This window comes from Protopterus annectens, chromosome 12.part0 (genome assembly GCF_019279795.1).
Source record: "Protopterus annectens isolate FY-2018-M chromosome 12.part0, PAN1.0, whole genome shotgun sequence".
Classification (NCBI taxonomy): Eukaryota; Metazoa; Chordata; order Ceratodontiformes; family Protopteridae; genus Protopterus; species Protopterus annectens.
The window spans coordinates 1,326,361,484-1,326,383,775 of NC_056746.1; the positions used below are offsets into that span (position 1 = coordinate 1,326,361,484).

Here is a 22,292-nt window from a genome sequence, read left to right on the forward strand (position 1 = left end):
TGAAAACAAGCCTTATCTGATGAATATTCCTAGACAACAAACATAATGAATTAAGTGTGCAGGAAGTTATAACAGTAAGTGTAGCCACTAACATCAGCTGCTCTGCTTTATCCTCGTGTGACCAATGAATAAACATGACTTAGTAAAACTATAAGTCTTGCATAGTCATACATGTAATCAATTCTGACATTTTTATATCTGATGTCCCCATAATATGTGTATCTGAGTCAAATATAAAATAACTGAGTCATGGAAAGATGCATGTTGCATCATCATTTCAGCTTTGGTATAGCATCTCAAGCATAAGAAGAATCAGAATTCTCAACAGCAGCACAGTTTTTGTATTTCAAGAGATATAGCTTTCTCTTTTCTGTGTCGTACATCTGTTTATTTGTGCTCCCTAAAATCAGTGGCATTCATGTCTATATTTGTTATTCATGGTTAAAAATATTAACATCCCAATGAAATTCTACAGAAAACAATAACTGGATAAATGCTGCAACACCTACTGTTAGAAGAAGAACTAGTGGTTCTAGTTTTGTCTCCTTTATTCGCAGTTTGAAAATATATATTTGCATATTATGTTTTTAAATGCATTTATAGTGCAAAATGTTTTGTATGAAATAAAGCACTACAGTCAAATTCTTACAATTCTGTATCCTTCCATTCCCGGTCATAAAACTGGGTTTGGGTAAAGGCTGAGTGGACTCCGTGTGTGGAGACAGTCGGGTCTGTGACCCCCCCCCCCCCCTTACATGCGTCCACTTGGGGAACCTTTGATATTCAAATAAACTTGTTCTCTTAACTAAAGATAGTTTGGGCATGCTTACTGGTGTAAAGGGCAATGCATATTTATGGTCTTTTGAAGGTTGAATAGAGAAAGCAGTTTATTGCAGTTCAGTGGTTGGGTTTCTGCTTCACAACTTCAGTATACGGTTGGTTTTCTGACCTGGGGTATGGCTAAAAAGGGTCTGAATTAGATCATTTCGCTTACCTGATTAACCATTAACGAATGAAAATAGTTTAAAAAATGTAGTTTTGACATTGCCACAGTGGTACATTTTGTTATCACAGCGAGCGGCAATGCTTGAGTCAGAGGATTCTGTGCTTCATTAAACTAGGGATTGCAATACTATGACCTGGTCATCAGATCTCGAATCATGCAAGTATGTGGTTAATATAGTGATTGGAATAAATCCTAACTACTTAATCCTGTTGTCATTTCAATGAACAGAAGATACGTTCTGCATGCCAAAAAATAAATAAATAAAAACGTTTGAATCACATATAAATCTGACTTGTTTTTGCTTTCAGCACTGTCGATCTAAAACACATGGATTTTTTCGCATTTGTGTCGATCTAAAACACAAGGATTTTTTTTTGTTTGCATTTGTACTTACTGCAATAATCAATCTGCAGACTTTTTTCTTTAGGAGTGGGTAGAGAATCCGCATCCTGTAGGGGATAAAATGGTGAAAACAGCAGATTGTTTTCTCCCGTCAAAGGTCCGCACGATAATGTAAATGCCACACATTGCATGCATCATAAATCCAAATCAAACATGCTAGATACAAGTATGCTTTAATAAAAGGATGTCTAAAGCGCAATGTATTGCTGCCCCCCCCCCCCCCCCCAAATAGCTTTGTTTTATATTGCCCATGTATCCATGCATTTTGGTTCATGTTGAGTATTTGTCTACAGCTACTGGAAAGACATTAGTTAAGTAATAAGGGCGATTATGGTAGTATTATAAAAAAACTAATATTTAAACACATACATAGAATTCCCTTACCAAATCGTGTAAAACCAGAAAACACGATAATAGTCTATCTGATACTTGAAATTCCAACTTCGGTTTCCGGTATATCATTTCACAACTGCATACTATAATGTTTGTGTTTGCAGAAAATTTGAAGAAATAATAAATCTTTGCACCACTATAACAGCTCCAAAATGTCGAGGTGTCGTTGCACCATAATTACTACGTGGCATAGAATACAGTTAACATGCTTTGGAATTTTGTCCCTTAGCTTGGAGGGGAAACGGTGTATTGTCTGAGGTTTATGAACTATCATGCGATCCATTTTAAGGGAATAGTACGTACCCCCACTATAGCCCACTTTCCACATCTTCATTATTTGCAGTTAACCCAACTTATTTGTTTGGATACAAGTCCATAACAATGTAACACTGCAGCTGTGGGTGGGAATTAGTGGGTTGTCCGAATCATAGCTCTTACCCCCCTCAAAACTCAGGGAGAAAGCCCACAATAATGAGGGTGGTGGCAGGTTTGCCACCTTTTCAGCTGTAGGATACTTATTACCTAAATGTGGGATTTTTCAGGAAAAGCTGCACCCTTAACCACCTCAAAGAGACGTTTCACGTTATTACTAAAATAAAGGACAGGAATCGAATAATTTACGTAATGTTGCTTAGGTTATATGATAAATAGCAATATATGATCATATGATCCTATGTGAAGTACAATGTTTGTAAACGTGAACTTGTCAATACAGTTTAATTTTATATAAATGTAAATGTGCCTATGTCACAAGTGATAATTCAATAAAGGTGTTAAAAATACTGTTGCTACGAATGTTACTGCGTCGGTTGTTTTGTGCTACTAATACAGTCAGAGACAACCTTAGGCAATAAATCCGGAATCATTTTTTATTTCTTGGTAATACACAATTTAGAAAATTCCTGATATAAAATACATTGTTTTAATGAATATTTGTCGAAGAATAAATTGTCTTTTTATTTAAGTCCCCTGCTTTATTTCAAAAATCGCCTATTTTAGGTAAAATCAAGGAGTCCGGTGACGGTCTTGAATATTTTTAGCACTATGGTCCAGTAAAGTCTGCAATGCAAAGCCACCGAGTTGCCCTACCCAAACCAGAGAGACAAATAAATATGAAGTAACTGCAACCTGGAGCTTTGCCGCCTTTACGTGCAACTCAACAGGGGGTCTTTAGTAGCATTATAATGCAATTCCTAAAATTAGCCACGAGGTGTCTCCCTTCTCCACTGTAGGATTTTTTACCGCATTGCAGGTTTTCCCTGATTTTTATCCTCCAGTGCAATGAATCACCTCTGCACTAATTATTTGGGACAGTCACATACCTCCTGATGCGCACTGTATTCAGCAAGGTCAGAAATCTCACTCCTTGCATGACCGGTGCAGCACTCTCCACTTAGTCCGTAACACCTTTGTTCAGGCAGCACTATTCTCACACGTTTGTTTATTTGTAATTGTATGTGTGTGGCACTGATGCTATTAAGTCAGGCAAGCAGAACATTGTAGCTAACGAATTCTCCCTAAATTAGAAATTTCTGTCCTACCAGTTGTTAAATGAAGTTTCCATTTCCACCGCAGACGCCGTTTATGCTCTGTTGTCTGAGTGTTTCGAGTAAGCGCACCCCAAATCCAAATCCCACCTCTCCTACAGAATGTTTTCCAATAGTTTCAAATTCCATTTGTGAGTTGCATGTTTATCCTTGTTATACTTTGCAACTTTGTAAGCAACTGTGCAAAATATAGAAAAGAATGTGCAAAGTTATAAAGGGCGCTCTAAATAAGTAACTTATGGATGAGCGGAAGGGTAGTAACCCGGCTGGTGATATGCTGTGCATGTTTGGGAGGGGCGGATACTGCAATTTTAGCAATTTATTTCCATTAGTTTGCAGTGACTGTAGGTGTTCAGCACACAACGTGACACATACGCCCGGAATAACTATTTAGCTACATGTATTTCGCAGACATGGGTAAAACAATAAACATTTATACTGTACCAGATTTGTTCTACTCTAAACGAGTTTCGTTGATTTGTTACAGTCTTGTGTTCATAAATTGTTTCACCCTTGAATAGGTAAGGTGGATATACACTGAAGTCACGGCTATGCCCAAATCCACACAGCGCTCAAATGGAATATTTAATGGTAAAAAAAAGAAAGAATATTTTGTCGAGCTTCCTAATAGGCTAAACAATCCTACAAATGCAGCATTTTGCCACGTATCGCATCTATATTACGTTATCTGGTTGATTTATTTGCGTGCGTTTCCATGCGGCCCAGGACATCCATCCGCCCCAACGTTGTGGCACTTCAATGCAAACCAGTCATTAAGAAATTAAACCAATTATAATTCTGATTTCAGTCTTATCCCAGGAGTGTTTCTGTAGACTGAAACTAGATTACCTATATTCTTCGAAAAATGGTTAACTATTTTTAACTTGTATTATTCTCTCTTGTTCCTGCCCACTGTTGTTCTTTTCCTTTGTTTATGTGAGAATTACATTTTTTTCACATTGTATGCGAACATGAACGAATATCTAAATGTATCTAGTTATTAGAATAAAATAAGAATCCACAAAAAAACAAAGTCTTCAAGTGCCTCTGCAATTAAAAACAGTATCAGTTTTAGGCGCAATGATTATGACTGATTTAATGGCTTAGAATTGGAGAGGGTTTGGAAATTCTGAATTAGCAAAAAACATAATAAAAATAATTATATTTGGAGGTATAGCTTATAATGAATAAAACAAGTCACTGAAAGATTTTTTTTAATTTTATTGTTCGGTATAATGATTTAACCACAATATATTTTAAAGATAAATTATCTTTGATATACATTCCATCTTTTAAAACCACAGTTACATCACACATACATTTGAGACATGTCCACATATCTGGTAGATTGCACAGAGCAGGAGTTTATTCCTGGACACTTCCATTTCCTTTCCAAGCGTTCCTCAATAACAAATGCACCTCTTGAATTTTATCTAAACCCAAACGCACCTTCTGTCAGAAAGGGAAACGGTTTGCTTGCTTTTTTGCACGATAAGGCTGAAAAAAGAGCCTGTTACATACCTGACGTTTTTTTCCCCAGTCATTTACTTCAAAAGGCGATAATGAGCTACTGCAAGATGTGGATACAGTAACTCAACCAAGACTGAGTCTCCCCATCTCTCTAAGAGTTCGCAAACAACTGACCTCACCGCCTTGTATTGTTTTGTATTTGTCACTGATTTAAAATATATTTCTGTTGGTGTATAAATATGCAAATTTACTAAATGATGTTAAACATCATTTATTAATTGATGTTTGACATTTCGTTTCGGTTTCAAAATCCCCTTTGCTCGGAAATGCGTCTATTAATGTGCACATTAATTTGGGGATCGTCGAGTACCAAACCAAAGCAAAGGGTTGTGTTTCGTAAATGCATTAGCAATTGCTCATGCTGGCACCTGTAAAACACACTGCATAAAATCATGACTGCGTGTATTAAATCAGTGAAAAAACAAAATACAGTTGCTTGTAAGGTAGACACCTCATTCAGTTTACCCACTGCACAACATTATCAAGTTCAGGAAGTTTGCTGATGGAAATAAAACCCCTCAAATTTTGAAACTGTGTTATAACTTAAATATGTTGATGTGAAAATATAATTTGCATTATTACAGTCATTTCCTTCCTAATCTTCTGAGTTGGTTCTGAAAGCCTCTATTAGGCCTTCCAGAGAATGTATGAAACCAGAAACACTACAAATGGAACCTATGACAAAAATAGCTACATCAAAAAAGACCTGGTGCCACTGAAGTTTTCGCCACAAAAGTATGAGGTGGAAAATGCTTGGGAGCAAAAAACAGAGACCTGCACCTGTCAAGCTTCCCGTAAGACCCATAAGGAGGGCAAAATGGGGAACATAAATTGCCATCAGCAACGTTAAAACCACCAGGGCACATCTGAGGGACAATCCCCAGGATTTCAACCTCCCATCACCCCCATAGCAGTTTGGGAAAAAAGCCCGGTTTCCATCTTGAAAGAGAGACCTCTCCAAGACTTCCACCGCAGCAAAAAATGGCAGGGGGTAAGACAGTAGGGCTTTGGCTACTAAAAATATGTTGACTACTGCCCTGATGGTGGGAGGAAGGTTATCAGTTATGACTTCTTTTGTTTCATCTGCCCATGTTAGATAGGCGACGAGGGCAAAAAGTCCTTTGAGGATGCAAGCTGCTATATGTGTCCAGTTCATCATGCAATGAAACTCCTTTGGGCTTTGCATATTACCTTCCAGGGACGGCAGAAAAATCTGGGAAGTGTAGCTGAAGACGATAATGCCAATAGAAATTGGAAATTTTTTGACGTCGATGTAGAATTTAACTTTATCCCAAGCCCAGTCTCGGGCTCTGGACAAACAGTAGGCTATCACCAATATATTAATGACAAAGTGGGCCAGGGTGCATAGCAAGCTGAACTTCGACACCGCTTTGAGGTTCTTGAGGAATGCACAAGGCAGAAGTACTGCGGTGGCAATGATTGACCAGGACTTCTGAGAAACGGGCAAGTTGGGGAAGCTGTTGTACATCAGGTTACCACTAACCACGACATACAAGATACAAGTCATCACTAGCTCGATCAGCTGTGCGACGTTCACCACTCGACCACCAAGTTTCGGGAATCTGGTACCACCACAAGCATTTGCGATGTCCACGTAGGAATCCCTTACACGGACCACGTCGCCATCTTCGTTTTCTTCGTAAAGGCAGGCAATTAAGATTTTTCCTGTATAGCAGCACACCACAGCAGCAAAAATGATTAGAAAGAGTCCCAGGTATCCACCGTGGAGAATAGCATAAGGTAAACCAAGGACAAACATTCCCTGAAAGACAAACACAGAGGTACATATTTGGGAAAAAAATAAACAAGTACAAGAAATAGTGCAATAGTAAACTTTGTAAAGATGATTAGATCTCTTTGAAAATGTTCTTATTTTTGCACAGATCTACATCTGATAATATGTTCCCAGTATCCCTTTGGATTTTAAAACAACACAATCCAACACCTCAGTGAAATATGAATAACTACAATCGTAAAAAATAAACGTCTGACATTTACAAATGCTGCACACTTTTGACAAATGAATACATAACAATTTGTATAAATAAACTTCAGGCATCTTGAAATGTCAAACACTTCGGCAGTTCATTTTTTATCGAATAATTAATCTACATGTCAAATAACTTATATCTAGCACAAGTTAACTAATTAATTGTGGACATTATTTGGGGATATTATGTGGTAGGAAATTGCAGTTTGGTGCTGCATTGCATCTCCTCCAACCCCCCCCCCCACACACACACACACACACACACCCCTCACACACACACACACCATAGAAATACTTTAAAGCTTGTTTCATTGGGTTTATAGGCTGTCATTTATTTTATTAATTTTAATTGTCTTTTTTACTATGCTAATTTTTTTTTTTAGTGTAGCTGTTGTATAACTGACTGAAAACCATAATACTGGTTTACACCTTTAGCTGGTTGGCAGAAACATTTACTAAAATAAAATTTTTATAAACAGAAAATGTTTATGTAAATCATTTCAATAAGTTTAAGATTAATAAAATGTCGATGAAAACACAATCATACTAGTGTGAATCAACAAATGTGTAAAAAGTGCTCAGTGAAAATGGTCCAACAGGCAACACTTTAGCTTGTTGATGACAAGAGGATCAGAAGGCATTGTGTTCTATTTTCACATTAGGTACTTGGACTCAAATTCTAGTAATGACACTGCAGTATGGAGAGGGTTGACACTACACTCTTGAGGTGTCAACTTTTGGATTAAGTGTTACATGTAAGTCCTGTCTTTTCTGAGTTATGGAAAACTCAGATAAATGTTTAAGACTCTATTGCATTTATTGATTTTTTCTAATACCCTGGCCAAGGTGCCCACAGTTGGCATGGGCATCACTTCAGGACCCCCCTGGAAATAAGTCACAGGCTGAGCAGTGCGACTAACTGTGCAGGGTAGACAGGGATGGGTGGTGATATGTGGTGGAAATGCACAGAAATCAATGTTCTAGAACAAGGCAAAGGGGTGTTGAAAAGAGTGGAGGGTAAACTGGAAGGCCAGAGATGTCAGATTGTTTAAGATAGGAGGGGGACTGGGGAAAAGCTAGGACGGTTGGATTGAGACAGGCTTGATAGTATGCTGGTTTAAAAGACATTGCAAAAAGCAGGAGGTGGTGGGAGAGATACTTACAGTAGAATAGGGAAGCAGCAAAGGACAGCAGCTTTAGGGGGCACTATGAGAGAGTATGGGATCTGGCCCACCTGGACATGTAAAGGTGATATACAAGAAAGGTGGTAAGGGCTATTTAAATGGACTTTGATGTTAAATATATGTTTATAATGAAATCATTGAATTTTTCTTTATTTGCAGTTGCATATATCACTGGAGTGTGTATGCTTATAATGGATTATAACAAAAAGACGGTAAGGGAAGTAAACAAATGAGTATAAACATTTTGACTTTTGCATTTAAATAAAGCTCACATTATTGCTAGAGGAGATTTAGAGGTTTAGTGCAACTACATAGTTGATGTCTATGGAGAATGGTCCACCTGTTTGTAAATGAAAGAGATACGTATACAGCTGAAAATTAGAAAGAGGTCAGGGAATGAACTGTAAGAAGGACCAGGGAGATTCTCCAGAAGGAAGTGCCATGACAGATGGGACTGGATGACTGTTTCTTCACTCAATTTAATATGACTGCCAAAATTCAATGTTCACCTTTGATGTTGTCTTTGGAAAGGATTATCAACTATCAGCTTGTTGGAGATGTAACAAAAATGAAGAACTATTATCCAGTCAATATTACCCAGTCAGTGAATATCTTTTGTTGAAGATTGTCTTCAAAGTTGAAAGGTATCTTAAAAATTAAACAGGACAACCCCCACCAAAGGACATTCCTTCGCACAACCATTGGTAAGAAGTGCTTTAATTTATAACACATTTGTCTTTTTTTCCCATAAATGTGTTCTTTTAGATTCATTGCTAACACAGCTTGGGTATGCAATTGAGAGTTATATGGCTACTTGGGTCATGCTCTCCTCCCTGGTGAAAACATTTACTTGCACCTACTATGAGTAGGAACATTGTGGTAAGTATGCTGCATAAGCTGGGGAGACAATTTATCATGTGTACTAGTTAAAAGACAATAAACATCTAAAAATGTCCTCACTTTAAACAACAATACCTTAATTAAATCTGGGGAGCCAGTTTGGCATGCATACAAGCTAAAAGGCAATAAACATCTAAGAATGTTCTCAATTTAAAAAACAATACTTTACTTTATTTTACTGATCACTCCTTATTAAATTCTAAAAACTTACTTTTCTCTGCTAAATGATATTATGCTACCCTTTCATCTGCTACTTCTGCTTCTACTGTGTCTTCTTTCCCATGCCACATCTTACCTTACTCGATTGTTACCCATCCTCACTGCCACCTACAGACTACTATACCATAATTCTAAACCATCTCCATCTCACCCTGCTATAGCACCCAGCCTATACTCTATCACATCCCATAATTTTGAATTAGAAATACACCAAAAAGAACACATAAAGAACCCACACTATGCACAGATAATTTAAAGGTGAAAACTATATATATATATATATATATATATATATATATATATATATATATATATATATATATATATATATATATATACACACATAGGGGTTCATAGGTTCATAATGGTTCATAGGTTAGTACTATGAACCCCTATGAACCTATGAACCCCTATGTATCCTAGTACTATGAACCCCTATGAACCTATGAACCCCTATGTATATGTATGTATATATACATATACATAGGGATTCATAGGTTCATAGGGGTTCATAATACTAACCTATAAACCCCTATGAACCTATGAACCCCTATGTATATGTATATATACGTATATGTATATATATATATATATATATATATATATATATATATATATATATATATATATATTTATATATATGAATAATGATCTCACTATACACACCACTTATCTAAGCTTTCTCTTGATGGTGATATACATACTAATCCTGGTCCTTCTCTACACACTTGCACCTCTACAACCTCAGCTGCCTCTGGTACCCCTCTTCCACTTAACCAAGGTAATAAATACATATCACGAGCATCTACAATAAACTAACCCAGTTGCATGCCTATATAGCCTCATACACCTCCCTGATATACTGATAACCACAGAAAACTGGCTAAAACCAGGTTCTAAAGACCAGGAAACTCTCCCCCCAGGCTATACCATCAATGGAAATGACAGACAGTATAAGAAAGCTGGTGGGGTAACTAAGATATATAAAAAAAACCTTGAAATCGTTTCCTACCCCTCGGCCACCTCAACTTTCCCAAAGCTGAAATGATCTCTTTCCTACAACTCAACAAGCACAAGAGCATATGCATCACTGCCATCTATATTCCTCTTGGGAACAACAACCCATTACTAGAAAAAATCCTGTCCTGAATCTCTCATAACAGCAACAAGGAAGCCATCATCATAGGTCACTTTAATATGGACAATCTACTTATCAACCCAGACTCTCCCACAACCTCCATCAATGTATTTGGTTTTACCCAAATTATCACTACTGCTACTTGAATAGAAAAATACAGTAATAGGGTGTCTGCATTAGCCTGGATCCTCACCACCACCCTGCACAAAATGAACACTGCTGGCTGCTTAACCAACATCATCAGTGACCATCTACTGACCTTTGCTGTGAGACAATCTAATCATGCACATAAACATATAATCTAGAATAATGTACATACTCTCCTCCTTCAGCAATAACACCCTCACTAGATACCTCAACTGGGATATTCCAAAATACCTATCCTTAGCTGACACTGTAATTCACTTTAACAGCACATTCCTTAACATACTAAAAAACTACCTCCCATCAGATCAAAATGAACCAAATCCAGCCCAGTCCCAAGGCTCACAAAAGAAACCAGGCAACTCATGCTAAACAGAGATACAATTTGGAAAGCATAGTCTACTGACAAAACACCAGAAAAATAACAATATTTTAGGCAACTTTGGAACCTTTCTGAACTAAAAATCAGATCATACAAAACTAAATACTTTTCTAGACTCCAAGACAACCACCAACAGGACTCTAAGCTTTCCTGGAACACAGTCAAAAGACTATTACACCCAGACCAAACTACAATGCCTTCTCCAACTACAAGCAACCACTCAGTCCCTTTAGATAACCAATTCAATACACATTGCATATACACTGTCCTTAACAGCAAACCACCCAGCAGGCTCACTACCCCAAACAGCACTAATCACCATCTAAATATTTTCTCCCTCCAACCAGTACCTACCTCTTCTATCAAAAAACACCTCCTAAAACTTAAAAATTCCATACCAGCTGTTGACAGCCTGACACCAGGATGGCTCAGAATCACTGCAAATACCATAGCATATGCTGTATCTATACTTATAAACTGATCAGTTACAGAAAGATACATCCCTGCCAGCTGAAAACGATTGTACATCATACCTTTACAAAAAAGGAGAACATCCACCGATTATCAGTCTATAGGCATTCTACCTCTACTCTCCAAAATACTAGAAAAATGCATTCATTTCCAACTCCTTTCTCATCTTCACAGTACTAGTCTCCTCTCCAGCACTCAACATGGCTTCTGGCCTCACCACAACATCACTACTGCTCTGCTCAGTTTTACTGACATCATAAACTCTAATAGAAATACCAGCAACCAAGTATGTTCTCTCTTCTTAGACATATCAAAACAATTTGACACAGTTTCAGTTTCACTCCAATGCTTGCTCCATGAACTGTTCTCCATAGGACTCTTCCATTAATCTCATGGCTGTTTCCAAAGATATCTCACCATAGACTCCAGGTTGTAAAATGGAAAAAGATCTCTCCCCTTTTCTGTCTATGTTGATGTACCTCAGGAAACTATTTTAGGCCCTTTACTATTCAGCATACGGACTCATAATCTTCACAAAGCTACCAAAGAAGCCTCCATAGCACAATGTGCAGATGACGCCAAGCTCATATGCTCTGCACCAAGTCTACCTCTACTTCACAAGATGATGCTGGACTCCTTTTCTTCAGTTGAGGCCTAGCTAGATGACTGCCAACTACTTTTAATTGCTGAAAAAAATAAATTAATGCTATTTTTTGCCAAAATTTCTGACACCACAGAAGCGATTCTTCAACATCACATCAGCAAATAATACCTCAATTGAAACAGTTTCCAACACAAAGCTTCTTAGTGTCTTAATTGATGATAACTTAAAATATGATCAGCATATCACCCAAGCCATCAAGAAAACTCACCAAAAGTTTGGCTTCCTCTACAGAAACAAAGCCTTTGTTACTGACTACTTTATGAATACTTTGGCAACACCTTATCTTCTCCTTTCATTTCTCTATGCAGCACTCATCCTGAGTAGCCTTCACTCCACCTTAAAAAATAAACTAGATGTTTGTTACAATAAAATAGCAAAGTTTTCATCCAACTTACCAAACCATTCACATCACTGCCTAACACTGAAACACTTACACTGGCGCATACTACCTAATTACCCTACCTACTCCCAACTGCTTAGTGCCTACAAAATAATACACAAGCCTGACACCTATGCATCACTACAAAACATCCTCAGACACTACTTTCCTCCTAGGAATTTCCACTCACAGAACAGATACTGACTCACTGACCTTGAATGCCAGGCATGACAGTGAATAATCAGATCAATATGCCACTTGCTGTGAAGTATCATCTATAGTAATCACTCTGGCAAATTGATTCAGTAACTGGTACAGATAGCCTGATTTCTTATACTATTACTTCCTGAATGTGCAATAGTCAGGAGTGAGTCACCACTCCATACATGTGCAATATGAACATCAGAATATATCATAATACAACTGATGAAGTACAATATTCTAAGCAATCACAATGTGAAGTAATAGCCTTACAATACCTACTAGTATAATATTGTCTAATGTCTTCCTGTCCAGTTGTGGTAATCTATTGTGTTGTTAATATTTTAATTACTACTGTATGTACATTAGTCTTACTGACATTCAAACTATGTGTTCATTGTTATGTCTTGCATGGGGACCAAAGCAACATAATTTTGTTCAGCTTACACTGCTGTGTATATCTGATTGACAATAAAGGTTACTTTCACTTTGACTTTGACTTTGAAATATCTCCTGACCAAGACCAAAGCTCAACCCATTATGTACTGGAACTCCATCCCACTCACTCTAAAACAAGACAACACCACACATTTCAAACACAACCTAAAACAACACCTAACTTCCTCATGGCTATGCTTGTACTCCCATCTTGACTAAACCCATTTTTCTTTCGGCTTCTCTTCTGTTGCTAATCTCTCTATCAATCACCTTGACTCTTTCACCTTTCTTATCCCTGTCTCTTTCTCTTCCCTCTCCATCACCTCTCCTCCAACTAACCTATATCTTTAATCTTCTCCTATTAATAACCCCTCCTTACCCACCTCATCATCTTACCTATCTACTTTTATTTTAACTTCTTCACTATCAGAACTTTTTCTACTTGTCTTTTCTTGATTATTTCTGGATATACCATCCCTCCTCCATTTTCTGTACCTGCTCTAGTGGCATCCTAACACATTAATGTCAATATACATACACTGAATCCATGTGTATTATCATTCCTCTTGTATCTTCAGCTATTACATGTCAACATGTTTTTGACTTATGTAAAATAATGTAACTTCTAAAGTATATGATGAATGTCTTTGCTAATTCTTTCAATACTACCTGCAAAGTAATGCTTAAAATGTTCAATTTTTATTGTTGTTCATTGTAAATATGTGTTTATGTGAAGCTTTTCTCCCCAGGTCTGTGCTGAAAGTGGGACTTGCGCCCATTCAGACTTTCCCAGTAAAGAAATAAAATAAATAATTAATGTCCTTTTGCTTGAAGTTTATGATCTTTTCCATGGCTGGGTTGTCTTGAACAACTCACAACTGGGAAAACAAGACTCACTGGTGCACACACGTGTGTGTGTGTGTGTGTGTGTGTGTGTGTGTGTGTGTGTGTGTGTGTGTGTGTGTGTGTGTGTGTGTCTGTGTGTGTGTCTGTGTATGTCTGTGCATGCGCTCGTAATAGATAATCTACATAGAATTGTTTTTAACAACAGTTCTAGAAAGAAAAGTTCTGTAATGTTAAGAGACAGTAAAATGATACTGAGAGACCAGTTCTAATATATGAAGAGTTGTGTGCTCCATCTGACAACAAGATATACATTCAGTTCTGTCCTTCCCTTCTAAATCTAAAATCTAATTAAGAGAGGAAATGTTTCTAGTATTGTAAACATGTCCTGGTCCTACACATTCAAAAACAGGCACTCTGATTGGCCAGCCCGACCAGCATGCCTATTGTAAATCCGAGATTATACAATGACCCCCCCCCCATTAATAGTCCAAAATGTGCATGCTGATTGACCAGCATGCCCATTGTAAATCCCACAATATACCAACGGAAAAAGGTCCGGTCACCCGAACTCTTTTCCATTGGTATAAAGTGTCCAAAATTTTTTTTCTTTTTTTTTTCAATAATTAAAACAAAAAACAGAGCAACAGAGACTTTCTTTTCTCCGTTGCTTCCATTTCAAAGCATTGATGTACTGGGTATGCATAGGAACACAAGCCCCATATGCATGCACAGTACATCAACACAAGGAAGCAGTATACCACCACCGGCAGAAGAACAGTAATGCGCCATTATGCAAAGACATTATTTAAGAAAAGTAAGTATTTTTTTCTTAAATAATGTCATTGTATAATAGCAATAAATGACTCCATGGTTGTGGTATATTGAAGATTTACCCATGGTTTGCTTTATTTAATCACGCGGGCTTCACCCTCATGATTAAACAGTGCCAACCATGGGAAAATCTTCAATATACCACACCACATCGTCAGTTATTACTTAAATATACTAACAGAAAAAGGTCCGGTCGCTCAGACTTTTTCCATTAGTATATCCCCTGATTTTTTTTTCTTGTCCAGAGGTAGCAATGGAGAAAGGAAGATCTCCGTTGCTTTAATCTCACTATGTTAAATGAGTTTAACATAGTGAGATACTTAAAAAGCAATGGAGATCTTCCTTTCTCCGTTGCTACCTCTGCACAGCACTGATGTACTGCGTAAGTGTGGGAACACAACTCTTATGCATGCGGAGTACATCAGAAATGCCCCAGGATACCTGCGGAAGGGTAGCATGGAGACTTTATAGAATTACATTATTTAAGAAAAGTTAAGTTTTTTTTTCTTAAATAATGTCATTGTATAATAGCAATAATAGCAATAACCCACTTCTGGGTGTGGGCAATGCTGGATTTACCCATGGTTGCCTTTGTTTGGTCACTTGGGCTTCGCCCTCGTGACCAAATCACACCAACCGTGGGTAAATCCAGCATTACCCACACCCATCCGTGGGTTATTGCTTAAACAGCTTTACTGATGAGGCAGCTGTTTAAAAGTGTATTCTCCCAACGGAGTCTGAGTTCTGCATCTCTGTCACAGTCTAAGATATGGTTAATATAAGAGGAAAACTTTGAACAATGTCATCTTTTAAGTTGAGTCAAAGTATCTTTGTTTGTAGACACATTTTTACTAAGCCATTTCTAATGCTTTAATTTCTTAATCATTCTTTTGTTTGTTAATATCAATCAAGATTACTGCCTATTTCTGAGCAATACTGCATGCATTGGCTTAATTAACTGTGCTATTGTTCAAACTAATTCCAGTACCATTCTAAAGATATAAATCCCTTTAAAATTATTAAATATCTACCACCTTCCTTCTTTTTGGTTTAACTATGTCAACTTACTTGTTTGTAGTCATTTTTTCTAGAAATATTATAATTTTTGTTGCATAAAGGCACTGTTGATGTTGTTGTATAAAGGCACTGATATCAAAAATTAAAACATGCCAAGGAAATGTATGCCAATTTATTAAAATGTAAACCCATTAAAAATAAAGAAGATGCAAGCCTTTCCTTTGTTACATGACTTTATTTTTTGGGGAGCTTGCGTATCTGTAGGCCAATGAGGCAGTGTGACACCCCTTTCTGCATGAAGCAAAGCATGTCATTTCAGTATCACAGCCATCCTGAAAATGTGAAATTTATCATTTTTATTTGCCATTTCTAATAACATCACCAGAGGCATCGGCAGATTGCTGTTTACTGATCAGTGTAATGACACATTGTATTTAATCTTTTTAAATAGCATTTCCAATGTGTAGTCTGTGAGAAGCATTTCATAGAATATGTCACAAAGTATGTATCTTTTCCCTTCAACTAAAGTCAGAGGGCCCTATTCTAAAAATACTCGAGTGTAAGTAACTTACATCTGTGTAAACATGCCCTTATTCCAAAAGACTTGCTCTCAGTGTAACTGATTCATTTCACTGTAACCTTGCTGCAAAGATAGGCCTTACACTTGAATAAGTCACTTACAACCAGAGTAAGTCTTTTGGAATAAGTTCAAATGATGTAATATCGAACCAAAAAGTCCAAAATGCAAAAATAGAGAAGCCACGGCACATTGATTTTTTTTTTCCCAGGAAAAAAAATCTGTGGGCCATTTTCTGGGCTTTGCTATTTGCTCCACTGTGGTTCATAGGTTCATAGGTAGGTACTAGGCTATTGGCCCTAGGGCCTATATAAGCCTAGCCAAGTGGTACCCTGGCTTTTGGTACCCAAGAAAATTATTTTCCTGTGCCCCTGTCAAGCAGAGCCACAGAAGTGATCCCCAGGGTAAATTTCCTATCTCCCATCCAATCATCATCAGATTTTTCTTGAAGAGTGCTAATGAAGAGTTTTGTTTGATATAGATAGGTAGTTTGTTCTAGAGTATGGGAAGTCTCTGGGACAGGAATCTATCCCTCCAGCATGTTCTGTTTATTGTGGTGATGAGGTTTAGGTCCCTAGAGCGTGTAGCTTGGAGGGATTGGGATTTCTTTATGTGGAGCATGTCCAACAGCTCTGGGTTTGACATGGCTTTGTATGTTAGGCAGAGATCACCTCTGAATAAGCGATATGCGACAGAGTAAAGCTGGAGTTTTTTTAGATGGTCTGCGTAGGGCATCTGTTTGAGGCCAGTAATCCTCTTTGTGAGGTATTTCTGTGGCCTTTCCAGTTGTTGTAGATATCTTGTGAGGTACATACCAAAAGGGGTGTTGTACTCTATAATGGGTCTAATGATTGATGAGTAGAGGGGAACAATGACCTCCTTTTTCCTGGATGAGAAACCTTTTGTGATGAGGTGTGCCATGTAGAAGGATTTCGTGACTACTGTGGTGATGTGATTATCAAAGGAGAGACTACTGTCCATCTGTGTCCCAAGGTCTCTTATCACACTTTTGGTGCTAAGTAGACTACCACCTATGTGGTAGTTCATGGGTACAGAGTTTTTACTAAAAGGGATGACAATGCACTTTTTGGCATTGAGCTTGAGGCCATGGCTTTGACACCAGGCATCTGTCTCAGTGAGGCCCTTTTGTAAGATGTCCACATTGTTAGGAGTTTTGATTATGGCTCCTAGTTTGCAGTCATCTGCAAACTTTGTTAGCCAAAGACCTTCTGTGTTAGCTTGTACTTCAGAGAAGTAGATACCAAACAAGAGAGGACCTAGGACTGAACACTGTGGTACTCGACTTGTCACTGGTCTGAAGTTGGAGTTAGAGTCTGTCAGTGAGCCAGTTGGCAACTCATCTTGCGACATAGGGATTTATACCTAGTTTAGTGAGTTTGTCTATAATTCCAGAGTGGGGGATGGTATCGAAAGCCTTGGCAAGATCTAGATAAGCTGTATGAACCACCTTACCCTTATCTATGGCTTTGGTGACTGCTTCAAAGAAGTCTGTCAGGTTTAGGAGACATGATATCTGCCTTTTACAAATCTGAACTGGGTAGGGTCCAGAGTTTGGAGATTACCAATGTCATTGTTTATAAGTTCCATGATGATACGCTCCATAGCCTTGCAGACCAGGCTCATCAGGCTAATGGGGCGGTAGTTCCTGGGGGTGTGTGGTGGCTCCCCCTTTGTAGAGTGGGGTAATCGTTGCTGTGTGCCATTCAGTGGGCACAAAGCCTGAGGTGAGGCTATGATTGAACATGGTACTTAGGTGGGGTGCCAGTTCGTTCTGTAGTTCATGTAGAACGCAGCCTGGGATGTTGTCAGGTCCCATGAATGCTGTGGTTTTGGCTTTAGAGAGTGTGTTTTTTACCTGTGCAGCTGTGATTACAGGTAGTTTGCATTCTTCCGGTATAGAGATGGGCCCTTTAGGGGATGAGAGAGGGGTAGAGTTAGCACTGAACCTATCTGTCAGGATGTTGGCAATATCAGTTGGTTCTGTATATTTAGTGCCATTGTGCTGTAACTCAGAGCAGATCTGAGTGTTGCCATTGAGATTCTTGACATAGCTATAGAATGCTTTGTGGTTGTCTTTAGAATCAGTGGCGATTTTGTTTTCATAACTAGCTTTGGAGGATTTTATGAGGGATCCCAGCTTCTTACTGAGGCTGACCACGGAGTTCCTCCAATCATGGGATTTTACTCTTTTTTGCAACAGTTTCTTTCTTCTGTTGTAGAAATTGTTTATAGCAGGGGACCACAAGATTGGCTTCCTTTTTTGGAGGATAACATCTTGGTTCTGTTAGGGATTGCACGATCCATGCACTCGAGTAAGTGCTTATAAAGTGCAATTGTATAGGATTCAGCAGTTGAATCTCTATTGTCCGTCAGCATGGGTGTTGTAAAGTTTGCCAATTCTGTTTTAAGAAGCATGAAGTTGGCTTTGGAGATATTTTTTACAGTGGTTTTCCTAACGTGGGGGTGGATTGTGAATGTCTAGGGTGATTTGCTTGTGGTCAGATCTAACCAACGAGGAATTGACCTCTGGTGTGGAACACCTGTTGCCCATGTTGGTAATGACCAGGTCTAGGATATTGCTGCCTCTGGTGGGGGTGTGGATAAGTTGATCCAAGGCATTGGAATTTATGAATTCCAGAAAACATTGAGCACAAGAGTTGGTACATGAGTAGTTTTCCCAGTTAATGGTGGGGTAGTTGAAATCGTCCATTATTAGGGTGTTAGGTTGTACCCTAATATTTTCCAATGTATTAAGAAATGAGGAGTGGGAATCCTGGGGCATGGTGGGGGATCTGTAGCAAACTACAATTTGCATTGCAGTCTTGCCCATAGTTAGTTGCTCTTGGATAATCTCAGATGCATTATGCTGAGGAACTAGCCTGGAGGTGTGGATATCATTAATGAATATGGACACGCCTCTGCCTTTAGTGCTTCGGTCCAGGTTAGGTGGCCGAAAGGTGTGGTATGAATTATAGCATGGTAATGCAAGGGTGCTCTCCGGAGCCTTGAACCAGGTCTCTGTCACTGCACAGAATTCGATGTTCTCCATTTTAAGGAGTGCCTGGAGTGAGTGCATTTTGAGGTTTTGACTTCTACCATTAAGTAGCATTACCCTCAGATTTTGCTTGCTTGTACCTGTTACGGTGATGAATTTGTCATTTGAATCTTGCCTAAAAAAGGCACTATAGGGATGGCAAGAGCCTTAGCCAATATCCGGAATCCCAAGGGCGACAGGTGCAGGCCATCTCTGGCAAAGCATCGTGGTTTGTCGATCATGTCATCCCAGGCAGACAGATACTGGATCCCCTTAGAACGACACCAGAAGCTTAGCCAATTGTTGAAGTAAATCATTTTGTCATTGTACTGTGGTAACATTCTGGGTGATGGCACGATGCTACTCAGGGCTAGGGTCATACCTGCCTGGGCTACAAGATCAGATAGCTCCTCCGTGTCTCTTTTCATGTAGTCCAGGGAGGTACGTCTCAGGTCATTCACACCAACATGGACTATGACAGAGTCATATTTTTACTTGCTGTGGAGTGGCCTGAGTGCATGCGTTATGTGGCAGATCCTGGCACCTGACAGGCAGCTGACAGTATCTTTCTCCTTTTTTAGCCTGGTGAGTGGAACATCAGTGTGCCTGACTATAGAGTCACCTATGACTAGAGTGTTGGGTACGTTGTTATGCCTTATGGGCTGTGGTTGAGTGGCACACTGAGTTTGTGGGCTATGTGTCATTTGGGTTGTGTTGGGGTGGAGGTTGCTTACGTTTCTGCAAACTCTGTGTTCGTATATTTAAGTAGGGTGGTTGTGGTGTGCCCCATTTTAGTTTTAGTTTAAGGTTTATGTTTTTTTTTTTTTTTGTTAGGGATGTGTTTGTCATTGTGCGGTTGTGAACTTTTGGGTTCGATATTACATTGTTCAAACTTGTCGACGATGTGATATAGACCTGGCTCAGAATGTGTGCCCTCCAGTAATATAGCTTTTGCAACAGTGTAGTTCATGTTCAGATTACGTTAGATTGTGAAAGAAGAGATAGAAACTCTATATTCGGAATGAGAAGGGTTGTGAATTTTAGTTTGAAACTAAGCATTGTCATCAAATTTCTACTTATTTTTTTCTTGTCATGTTATTTATTGTATGTGTTTCGGCAGCTTTGGCCCATATGTCTTACATAGTTATAGCTGTGGCCTGTTTTTGTTTTTTTCTTTTCCTCTTTCAATGTTTGTCGCCTGAGTATAAGGATTAATCAGTCCTCAAAGTATGTTGCTAACCCTCAATCTCAGAATCTTGAAAATGTTTTAAGTTAAAGCAGATAACATAGGTTTTATTGAGTAAGGCAAAGCAAAAGGAAACTGTTCAGACAGTTAAACTATGTGGACAATGTGTGTGTTTGTTATATCTGTAAGTACTGAGGTGGAATTCACTTATCTTATTAGTTCCTATGGTAATTACTTAAATAAATAAAAATGTACATAAAAGCATATGTTGGGTTTATTAATTATTTATTCAATGTGTGTGCGTGCATGTGCGTGCGTTCTGACTAAAGATTACAAGCTGAGGAAGGCGTTCTTTTTTTGTTCGGGGATCTCAAAAATGAAATGTTTTTACATGTATCTGTTGATGATTAAGCTAACATAGCAAGAACAACGACCTACAACTTTCATTTGTGGGAACTGCTGTAAACATAAACCGGTAAACCAAGAAAAACGTATAGTTCTGCTGTACTGGACACATTTTCTGTGACCCGTTTGTAGCCTTGATGTCCGACAGATTGCATAAATAAAATTCTCCTTATACCAAAATAATTTACAGTGGCGTTAAAAGCATCTGTTTCAAGAGAGCAGTTACGAAGGAGTATGAATCTATCTTGTAAATACATGCAAAAACGAGAATCTTTATTTAAATGTGGACTATAATGTTTGATAAGGGCCATTTGGCCATCCTTAAGGGACTGTGTTCCCATCTTTCTGTGTTAGATATGCTTCGTGTTCATTTTAAGGGGCTGCTTAATTGTCTCTGTCCAAAACAAAGTATATTTTCAAGGGGGCAAGATGTGGTTCCTCAGCGTTCCATAGACCTTCCCCAAAACGACATATTTATTTTTGAACATGTACATGCTTCTGTTGGAAAGGCAAATCATCATCGTCATCATCATCATCATAACGATGATAATACTCGACACCGATGTGGTGCGCAGCAACTATCAAAGTGTGATATTACAAATCATTACAAAGAGGTTTTATTCAGCAAGACTGAACAAATCACAACACGATTGAGAAAAATAATGAGCTTTGTTATGCTGCTTTGCCTGTGTCACGAGTCCTGCTTCGCTACTTTTGAGGCAAAAACAATAAAGAAGCACGACAGGTGTCCCTCAAGGTTAAAAGAGAGTGCCTATAAAACAAATACATTGAAATAAACTAATAAATACGTCTAAGTGCTCATCATAATCAGATGAACTCAGAGGTGCCCCACAAGGTAAAAATGAAACGCCTGCAAAAGAATAAAAATATTTGACAAGCAAATAAATAACAGTGACCATGCGCCTAACAAATCAAATGGATCTAGGGCTACCCATTCCAAGGACTTAAATACGGCCTGCGACTTGAATAGGACATGCTGGAGGAATGCCTCTCCACCCCTTAGAGCAAGAAATCTGGACAAAGCCATCAATAGTGGGGGGCGAAGGCCAAAAAAAATGGCGACAGGTTTTAAATATTGTTCTTACAAGCATAGAAAATTGATAGAATAACAGGTTTTGCAATAACATGAATTGTTCTGAAGAGCATGGAGTCTGAAACTCAAATGTATGTCATTATTTTCTGACTTCAAACCTCAGTGATTTGCCAGAAAAACACAATTTTATGAGAAACGGGCAACAAAAATGAGGCAAAAATCTGGACAATCTGCGAAAATCTGTACAATTGAGAGGTATGGCTGAAAGGATCGATTTATCTCCCAACGACTGCCCTGTCTTTGCAACAGGCT

At 38.4% G+C, this 22,292-nt stretch overlaps 1 protein-coding gene across 1 annotated transcript in view; it reads right to left on the reverse strand.

Annotated features, from left to right (window-relative positions):
- Positions 1-4,549: 4,549 nt before the first annotated feature.
- SLC32A1 (solute carrier family 32 member 1) overlaps positions 4,550-22,292 on the reverse strand; it is a 25,879-nt gene continuing 8,136 nt past the window's right edge. Inside the window, exon 2 of the mRNA XM_044090377.1 lies at positions 4,550-6,661. Coding sequence (XP_043946312.1) covers positions 5,474-6,661 — 1,188 coding nt within the window. The 3' untranslated portion in view covers positions 4,550-5,473. The remainder of the gene's footprint in view (positions 6,662-22,292) is intronic.